Genomic DNA, 10,587 nt, shown 5'->3' with positions numbered 1-10,587 from the left:
GGCCGCCATCTTGGTTGGCAGTTAATTTGCATATCACCCTGATTAGCCAATGGGAAGCGTAGCGGAGGTATGGTTAATTACCATGTTTGTCTATTATTAGATAGGATTCTGCATGTTAATCCTGTATCAGATATATGCTTTACAAATATTTTCTTCCATTCTATGGATGTCTTCTAACTCTCTTGATAGTATTCTTTATATATAAAAGTTTTAAAAATTTGAAGTCCAATTTATTTATTTCTTTAAAGTCAATTTACTTACTAGTGCTTTTGGTATATCCAAGAACCATGGATAAATCTGATGTCATGAAGATTTCCCCCTATGTTTCTTCTAAGGGTTTTATAGTTTTTAGCTCTCAATGTTTTTATAAAATTCTCTTCACAGATTGTAGGGTTCCTGCCTTGAACATCGAGACCTTATCTCTCTAAGAGAAAAATTGAGGACTGGTAGAGAATACCACATTTCATTCTCTTTAAGCCTAGGTGTTTATAGTATCTTATTGAAAGAAATTATAAAATGATGGGATTACAGAGGCCATCTGGTTCAATACCTTTGTTAAAAATAAATGAAGACTGAGACCCAAATATTAAAGGAAGTTAACATTTTTGTAGTCTCCTGAACTTTTTAAGCTTTCAGTAAAAATGAATGTTTTCCTACTTTATCATTTAATAAAAAAGTATAAATCACTTTAGTTTTTTCTAACAATAATGCTAGTTTTTTCTAACAATTTTCTAACAAAAATGCTATCTATTTTGTAACTAATGATATAACAGAATACAAAGAGCTCTGGACTAGGAGTTAGGAGGCTTGGATTTCAATTCTGGCTCTGCCATGATTTATGTAGTGTTTGATCATAGGGAGGGGAGTGATAAAGGGTGGATGGTTAGATGATATCTAATCTCTATAAGGGGGTTGATTCTAAGACTTAATGGCTTATTTTCTATCAGAATTACTGAATTTAATTAGTGGTAGGTGTTTCATAGGCAAAATATAATTTTTGGGAAGATACAGGACTCAGTTTTAATATAATCAATTTTTTTCTTGTATGTAGCTGTGACAGTATAGGTTTTATAAAGCTTTGTCATTTAATTAACATTTACTTTCATTTAGGTTTGCAGATGATTATAAAGTTGCTATTCAACAGACTTATTCTTGGATAAATCAGACTGATATTTCTGATAAAAATGGGTTCTTTGTTCCACCAAAAAATAAGAAACGTTCACGACAGAAAACTGCAGTTCATGTGCTAAACTTCTGGTGCTTAAATCCAGCTGTGGTAAGCTGATTGTTGTATATGAAAATTCTATCTTCTAACTCAATACAAACAAATAAATGTGCTGACTCTTTTAAAGATGATTTTATATATCTAATGTTGTTTCTTTCTAGGCCTTTTCAGATATTAATGGCAAAGTGTGGACGATTGTTTTGACATCTGGGACGTTATCACCAATGAAATCCTTTTCATCAGAACTGGGTGTTACATTTACTATCCAACTGGAAGCTAATCATGTCATTAATAACTCACAGGTTAGGATTTTTTTTGAAGGCGTTCAGTCTTTTTACCTCAATATAATTGCACATAAACAAATTGGAAGTACTAGCAAACAGATCCTGATAGGAAAATCAACATTTCAGTTTTAGAATAAAGGAAAATCTGTCAGCTACTTTTTTTTTTTTTTTTTGATAATTGATCTTGTTTAATTCAGAGCACACAAAAAAAATACCACAAGTGTCACAGCAATGCCAACCAGCAGCAACCAAAGTATGTCCTACAAAAATCACTAATAGGCTCAGTCAATCTCACGGCCCTCGCTGTTGATATTTTAGGATTCAGTTTCCTCTGGAATCTCCTCATGATTTCCAAGGATGATCTGTCAGCTACTTGATAGTGTCAACAAAAAAGAAATACTAATGAATGCATTCCTTCAACCCACTGAATAAAAATATATACTTTGGATGCAAAGACTGTATTGCAATTTCCTCATTTAAATAAGTTTTAATGTGTTTTTTTAAAAATAAAAATGAAAACCAAAACAAAATTCAACTTCTTTACCATAGATTCTATTGTTTAATTATTTGTTTATGTGTTTCTCTTTTCCATTAGACTATGGTGTATCCTTGTTCTTCTTTTTATGTTTACATTCTTCTACTGTACCTAGACTAATATCTATCTAGCATTAGTTAGCAAGTGTTGGGCACATATTTGAGTATCTGAAATGAATTAGAAGTACTCTTATGAGTCCTGTGACTTAAGATTTTAATTTTTTATAATAATACCATATAGATATTACTTTAATTTTCCTAAAAATGTTTTTATTGTCATTTATTGATCTGTTTTCTGTTTCTTTTTCTTCTTTTTTTTCAATCCTCACCTGAGGATATTTTTCCATTGATTTTTAGAGAGAGTGGAAGAGAGAAATAATTAATATTGACATAATAGAGTCAATATTTATATTTCTTTAGTTACTTTCAACCTATTTTTAAAATTCTTAATCCAGGATCCACACAAGAAGTATATATTGCTTTTGGTTTTCATGTTTCTTTGGTCTTAAAAACAGTTTTCTTGCCTTTTTTTTTTTCTATCTGACGTTTTATGAAGAATTCAATTTACCTGTTTCCTTAAGGAAAGGCTTATAATTTGGACTTATCTGATTGTTTCTTTATCATAAGATTCAGGTTAAGCAGTTTGATAAGAATACTATACAGGTGGTATTGTTACTTTTCATTGCTTTGTGTCAGGAAACATAATGTCAGTTTTTTATGTTACTAGTTGGATCATTTAAATAATTGCTTAATATGGTGTCCGTCAGATGTTATCTTGTACAATGTACTTCAATCTTATACATTATTTCAAAATATAATATTATTACATTTTTTAGCAATCTGAACTGTTTGTATTTTCTGTGGATTACTAATAAAGTCTGTTCTTTCTCTTAATCAAATTAACTACACTAAGGCTAGATCTGTATGAGTTAGAGGAATTGCATAGAGCTGTAAAATTTTGTGAGTTTGATTTTTTTTATGACTGTAGATCTTTGAATATCAGTGAATTTATGAAAGAGTAGTTCATGTCATAGTTGAATCTTAGAAACTTGTCTATAGCAGATCATACCAGTCCTTACCTCTAATACTTTGGACTATTTCTGATTTATCCATTTCATTTGTTCACATCATCCAACATAATTTTGTTACATGCTTAATTGTGCAAAGCCATTTAGGGAATCGATAAGTGAAACCTTTTTGCTTTTATCCTAGGAGAATTCAATGATCTGCCTAAAAATAAAACTTTTATAAATTAAATCTATATATAATTATATAAAGGGAATTTAAAAATAAATTTCCTCTAAACTTGTTGCTTGATCTTCTTTTGATATATATGTAATTAAGGCTCCCAACTAAATGCTAAATTGCCTGCCTAGTTTAGGCATAATTCTAATACTAATATATTTATATTCTAGGTTTGGGTTGGCACCATTGGGTCAGGACCCAAGGGTCGGAATCTCTGTGCTACCTTCCAGCACACAGAAACATTTGAGTTCCAGGATGAAGTGGGAGCACTTTTGTTATCTGTGTGCCAGATTGTTGGCCAAGGAATTTTGTGTTTCTTGCCATCTTACAAGGTAGGGGAATACTTATTGTTTCTTTTGCCTTTAGAAAATAATGTGGGATTACCATGATAAGATTCCTAGGGCTAGAAGCAACAGGGGACTTACAGTTTTCTAAACATCATATGTTGTTTTACTTATTTATTGATTAAGGCACTGCCTAATTGTTCTATTACTGTTTTACTTGACAGTTTAAAGACTAAAAACGTTTTGAAGCAGTGCTTGTTATATAAGGGGACTATTTATGTGTATGGGATTTTTATTCTTAGAGGTAGCTTGATATTTTCATAGTTGAAGGGAAAAGGAGCACTCTTTTCCACTTTCGTAGATTACACTTTTGAAAGTTTCAGTAATTTGAATCTAAAGTCAACTTTCTTGGTTGTCTATATTTTTACTTCATGTAAATGACTTTTTTCCTTGTTTTTAGACTCACTCTGATTTTCAATAATATTTTCTTGAGTTAAATTGAGTTATAATATCTTAGTCTTAATAGCTAAAGAATTAAAACCACATATAATTTCTGAGAGTAATATATTTATCAAAATCAAAGCTAAATTCCAATGTAGAGAAGTGGCATTTCCTTTTTTCATATGAAGTTATATATGTAAGGACAGTCGTAGAAATAATATATATGAATGGCAATATTGATACTTTTGGCTTTTCTACTGTCTTTTCATCTACATACATACTGCTGTGGTCTAAATATATCCCCCAAATTTTATATTTTGAAATCTTAACCCCCCAAGATGATGACATTAAGCAGTGGGAGGTGCTTAAGTCATGAGAATAGAATCCTCATGAATAAGATTAGTGTCTTATCAAAGAGGCTCCAGAGAGATCCCTTGCCCCTTTCACCATGTGAGAACACAGCAAGAAGGCACCAGCTATGAACCAGGAAGAGAGCCCTCACCAAATGTGGTCACACTGGTGCCTTGATCTTAGACTTTTCAGCCTCCAGAACTGTTAATAAATTTCTGTTGTTTCTAAGCTACCCAGTCAGGAGTATTTTGTTATAGCAGCCCGATTGGAACTAAGAGACATACTTTGTTAGCTAGAGATGCAGTGAATTAGTCCTCCTAGAGATAAACTGAAGGAATTGTTTTTACAAGAAATTTAATCAGATTGTTTTTTACAAGAATTTCTAAAAACAAAATGGACATAAACATCTTTAAAATATTTAATACAAAGCAATATTTATTCCAGAGTGTGAACATCTACACTAAATAGTTATATTAAGGATAACCAATAATTAAGCCTGGAACTAAAGTAAAGCAATATCTTAACACATTAATAAAACCTTTTTATATTTTCTAATCACAGTGGTAAAAAGTGAGCCAGGAAATGCCCAGTTGAATAAATGAACAATTTGATTTTTTGCTAAGCTTCAAAGATGTGGTAAGAATGATTCTTTATATGCTAGGAACCAGCTTTGTATGTTTTTTTCTTAGTATATATGAAGGAGAACCAAATCTAATGTAAAGTTATTTCAATGGACAGTAATATAATTGTCAATGAAAAAGTTACAGTGGAAAACAGCCTGAACAATAAATCATACCTTCTGGTTCCAGTGTTTTCAAATGATATAATTTTCATTAGCCAGTTTCAGCAGTTTAAAATATGTTATAGCTAAATGAATCAACTGAAATTTATAGGCATTAGTACTTTTCTGTTCATTGGGTACTTTGTCTTTGATAAAGACACCAGGCACCAAGCCTTTTATGTGTGTGTTTTTTAAGTTCCCTAAGAAAAAAAGTGATGAAATATCAATCTTTACAAATAGACATGTTCAAAAGTGAAAAATAGGTCCATCAGACCCTAATAGTATACCCAGGTTTAAAAACCTTTAATAATTCCTTATTTTCTGAAAGACTGAGCCTAAAATATTTTGCACTCCCCATAGTGTTGGTTATTTTTCAGCCTTATTCCTAGCATGCCCCCATCCTGTATATACCTTTATTTTAGGCACATTGCATTATGCATGCTTAGAACTGTCATGCATTTTCATACCTACCTATGTGCGGTAGGCAGAATTGTAAGATGGCCCCCCAATATTCCTGGCCTCTTGCGTATACATTCTTTCCCCCACTTATTCATTCAAACAGTAATATAGGTACTGCTGTGAAGGGATTTTGCATAAGAAATCCCTTAAGATAGGGAGAAATGATCTACTTGGTCCCGATCTAATCCCACAAGCCCTTTAAAAGCAGAGAGTTTTCTACAGTTGGTTGCAGAAGAGGAGGTCAGAGAGACATGATCTAGCTTGCTTGGAAGAAAGCAGATGTCTGTGTTGTAAACTGACGATGGGAGAGGTAGGGAATGTGGCAAGGAATTGCAAGTGGCCTGTAGGAGTTGAGAGCAGTTCTGGCCAATAGCTGGTAGGAAGTGAATTCTTTCAACAGCCAGACCTTGGAAGAGAACCCCAAGTCCCAGATGAGAACTGCAGCCCCAGAAGACACATTAATTTTGAAACCCTGAGTAGAGAATCCAGTTGCGCTGTGCTTGGACTTGTGGCCTACAGAGATATAATAAACTCAGAGGCCTGATGCACGAGATTCGTTCAAGAGTAGGCCTTCCTTTCCCCAGCTGCCGGCCGTGGCTTTCCTCTGGCACCTGGGACCCTGGCTTCCCTCCCAGCCCCGACTTCGTCCGGAAGGTTGTCCAGAAGGACCTCTGGTCTAATTAGCATATTATGCTTTTATTATTATAGATAGATTGTTTTAATAAATAGGTTGTTTTTATGCTACAACTTGGATGGACCTAGAGGACATTATGTTAAGTGAAAGTAGCCAATCACAAAGAGACAAATACTGTGATTCCATTTATTTATTTATTTATTTATTTTATTTTTTTTTAAATATATTTTATTGATTTTTTACAGAGAGGAGGGAAGAGGGACAGAGAGCTAGAAACATCGATGAGAGAGAAACATTGATCGCAACCAAGGTACATGCCCTTGACCGGAATCGAACCTGGGACCCTTGAGTCCGCAGGCCGACGCTCTATCCGCTGAGCCAAACCGGTCAGGGCTACTGTGATTCCATTTATATAAGGTAGCTAGAGTAGTCAAATTATAGCAACAAAAAGTTAGAAGGGTAGTTGCCAGGGCTGGAGGAAGCGGGGAATGAGCTGTTTAATAGCTTTAATTTTGCAAGAGAAATAGTGTTTTGGAGATAGGTTGTACAATAATGTGAGTATACTTAACCTAACTGACCTATAAACTTAAAAATGGTTAAGATGGTAAATTTTATGCTCTGTATATTTTACCACAGTTTAAAAAGGATTATTATTATTATTTTGGCGTTGTAAATTTCTTTTTTTTTCTAGTGGATCTTCTCCACTAGATTTTGGAAATGGTGTTTTTTCCAAAGTATTTCACCTTCAAGTTTTATAGCAACAGGTTTATAGCAGATTCAGGTTGGCAGCACCTGAAAGCGGTAGAATGTTTTAGGAAACACTGTAGTGGTTACATCTTATTTATCTTCTTCCCAGCCTAGATTCTACTTAGATTATAATAGTGCAGGTACAGTGACCTCATTATAGTTTACTTTAATTATTAGCCTTTTAATAGAGGGATAAAAAATGAGTTGCTTTTTTTTCCCCTCCTACAATTAATCTACTCTGGTAAGGAATGAAACATAAAAATGAATTTGTGTGAATAAATTTATTTGTTCAGATTTCAGCCAACATTTAGTAAGCCAATACTTAACTCTAAAGTAGCAAAACTGGTCAAATATATGCATTTTAATAAAATATTTTCTTAAGTCATTGATGAACCCAACTATGTTGATCAATAAAAAGAAATTCAGAATTTGTTTTAAAGAGTCAAGAATTTTTTCCATACATAAATAGCTATTCAGTTCTTATTTTCTATCCAAGAGATTTCAACAAAGTAGATTATCATGAGGAACTATATGAGTTATTTCTGAAATTCTACTTTATTTGAAATTTTTTACATTGTGTATATCATTGTATATTTTTATCATAATGTATCAATAAATGACTGTAAATATCCATCAGTAACAGTAGTGCAGTTCTAACATTTTCAGAGTCCTCATTCTTTTTTTTTTTTAATATATATTTTATTGATTTTTTACAGAGAGGAAGGGAGAGAGATAGAAAGTTAGAAACATCAATGGGAGAGAAACATCGATCAGCTGCCTCCTGCACACCCCCTACTGGGGATGTGCCTGCAACCAAGGTACATGCCCTTGACTGGAATCGAACCTGGGACCTTTCAGTCCACAGGCCAGTGCTCTATCCACTGAGCCAAACCGGTTAGGGCAGAGTCCTCATTCTTTTAACAAAATTATGTGAGGGAATTTTCCTTACGAGAGAGGACTGTAGGACCTTTTATTTTTATTAAGCCAAGAACTAAAATGGATCTTACACTTCAGGACAATATTCCTCCATATTATTCTTCCTAGTGCATTACTGACTGCATCCAAATTTGTTGAAAACTTGATCTTGAAATATAACTGAGCCTCTTGAGGTGAAGATGCTGAATCAGATATCAGGATAAAGCTAGAATATAGGAAGTTGTTTCAATAGAAATTAATATTTTTCATATTTTATGTTTGAATACAGATGTTTGAGTACAGTAAGAATTAAGCATATATTTTTACTGTAATTTAAAAAGTTATGAAAAAAATACTAGTTTTAAATTTTTATTATTTATAAGGAACTATATTTTATTCCTAACATGTGCCATCTATAGGTACATTATAACTGAATAAAGTCTAGTAAAAATTTCTTAAATATTGAAATGAATAGTGAAGAATCACCTTCATATGGAAAAATATGACAGGTTTTACATATAAGTAAATTATGTGAAAAAGATTACAAAAGATGGTAGTCTGTTTAGGCAGGCCTATTAGAAAGCATTAAGACTTGAGTACTGGCTATTAAAGTGAGTAAATGGCAATATTATAAAGTTAAACACATGCCAAAAAACATTTTCCAGAGGACTAGGATTGTAACAATACCATTAATGAGGGCAAAGAGGTTTTAATGCAATTTGCACTTTCTAAAGTTTCAAAAAGAGGCTTTGAGTTAGTGCATTATTAATGTACTGAACATCTGGAACTGTGTAAAAGCTATAGACATTGAGCAAATGCAGGATTTCCCCACTAGGTTGCATTCTAACTTACTGCCTCCCCAGTGAGATACCAGTTTTAAGAAGTCTGAAAAAGTAAAATGACAATAACCAGATAAGGCACAAACATTCCAAAGTGTCTTTTAATTTGTGAGATCTGACAAAAAAAGTATCTGTGTTTACCAAATCCAAATGATGTGAACACCAACTAGTAGATTAAATCACCTATGTCACTGTATGTGGGTTAGTCTCTTTGTGTGAATAGTATTTGCTCTTTATGAGCTAAGTAAACTATTTTATAATAGCGATGTCTCACATTTTTCATATATATAAATCTTAAAACCAAGAGATGGCTTCGTGTCAGTGTACTTTCCTCTAAGTTATTTGACTTTTAGATACCTAGTTGTGATACTTAAGAGAATTTAAAAATCAACTGGATTATGTATGTGTTTAGTTATTTGTATGATTTCTCTGGTAAGGGAGAAGTAATTAAGCTATATAAATGTGCAGTTTGAGTGATCATGGAAAAGCTGTAGACCTAAATATTTTGTTATCTAAAACTGAAATTTTGCTATGGACCATTTTCATAAAAATAATTAGTATTTTTTGCTATATTTTCTAAATGCAATAGGAATCCATTTGAGGCTCTAGACTTAATTTTAATGGGATTATACTAGCTACTGCATGGAAAATGGACTGTAGAGAGTAAGATGACTATATAGGAGTCTACTGTAATAACTCATGGGAGAGATGGTGGTGCCTTCGACCACTGTGGTAGCAGTATTTTTGGAGTCTAGATAAAATTTAAAAGTAGCACTGGCAGGATTTGCTGATAGATTGGATGTGCATCATGATAGAAAGAGGGAGTCAGGTTTTCTTAGTGGACATTTTTCTTTTTGTTCTCTACTGTAAGTCAGTCTCATCCAAGTGCATTCTTTCAGGAACGTCTATTGTCTTGGTTTCCCAGTTTATAATTCAATTCTGATTTCTTCACTAACACAGTTTAAAGAAAAAACTCACTGCTGTGTGACTCCTCTATTCTCAGTAATCTATTACAACACAACTTCACATCTGACTTGAGATGTGTGGGTTTTTACAGTTTTTACACATCAACCAATTCTGCGACTCCAGCTACAATTTAACTCATTTTGAACACTATCCACCTAGAGATAGCATCAGATCCCAGCGGTTAAGAGCTCCATCCCACAAGACTGGCTAAAGATTCTCAGGTTCAGTTAATTTGCTAGAGTAGTTCACAAAACTCAGAGAAACATTGACTTACCTGCACCAGTTTATTATAAAAGATATTATAAAGGATAGAGATGAACAGCCAAATGAAGAAGTATATGGGATGAGATCTAGGAGGATCTCAAGTACTGGAGCTTACTCCCTCCTGCATAAGGAGGAAGGTCTCTGAACTCCATGCTTTTGGATTTTAATGGTGGTTTCCTTATGTAGGCTCGATTGATTAAATCATTGGCCATTGGCCATTGATTTAGTCTCTAGCCCTTCTTCCCTCCCTGGAGGTTGGGGGTGTCCCAGCCATCTAATAATATGGTTGATTCCCCTGGCAACCATCCACCATCTTAAGGTTACTTAGGGACTGTCCAAAAGTCTAATTAACATATACTCAGGTGTGGTTCAAAGGGGCTTTTTAGAAACAAACTAGAGGCCCGGTGCACAAAAATTTGTGCACTCGGGGTAGGGGGTCCCTCAGCCCGGCCTGTGCCCTCTCGCAGTCTGGGACCCCTCGGGGGATGACCATATGCTGGCTTAGGCCTGCTCCCCCGGGGGATTGGGCCTAAGATGGCAATCAGACATCCCTCTGGCAGCCCGGCAGCCCTCGGGGGATGTCCACTTGCCAGCGGGGAGCAGACCTAAGCTGCAGTC

At 34.1% G+C, this 10,587-nt stretch overlaps 1 protein-coding gene across 2 annotated transcripts in view; it reads left to right on the top strand.

The window, feature by feature from the left end:
- BRIP1 (BRCA1 interacting protein C-terminal helicase 1) overlaps positions 1 to 10,587 on the top strand; it is a 138,282-nt gene that overhangs the window by 61,121 nt on the left and 66,574 nt on the right. For both annotated transcript variants that reach the window (XM_014531667.1, XM_014531671.1), the window contains exons 13-15: positions 1,111 to 1,276; positions 1,387 to 1,527; positions 3,459 to 3,620. In XM_014531667.1, the coding sequence (XP_014387153.1) occupies positions 1,111 to 1,276; positions 1,387 to 1,527; positions 3,459 to 3,620 (469 nt within the window). The remainder of the gene's footprint in view (positions 1 to 1,110; positions 1,277 to 1,386; positions 1,528 to 3,458; positions 3,621 to 10,587) is intronic.

Source organism: Myotis brandtii, unplaced genomic scaffold (assembly GCF_000412655.1).
Source record: "Myotis brandtii unplaced genomic scaffold, ASM41265v1 scaffold120, whole genome shotgun sequence".
In the NCBI taxonomy this organism is placed as follows: domain Eukaryota; kingdom Metazoa; phylum Chordata; class Mammalia; order Chiroptera; family Vespertilionidae; genus Myotis; species Myotis brandtii.
The sequence above is the reverse complement of the archived record's forward strand: the minus strand, read 5'-3'. Positions and strand labels throughout refer to the sequence as shown.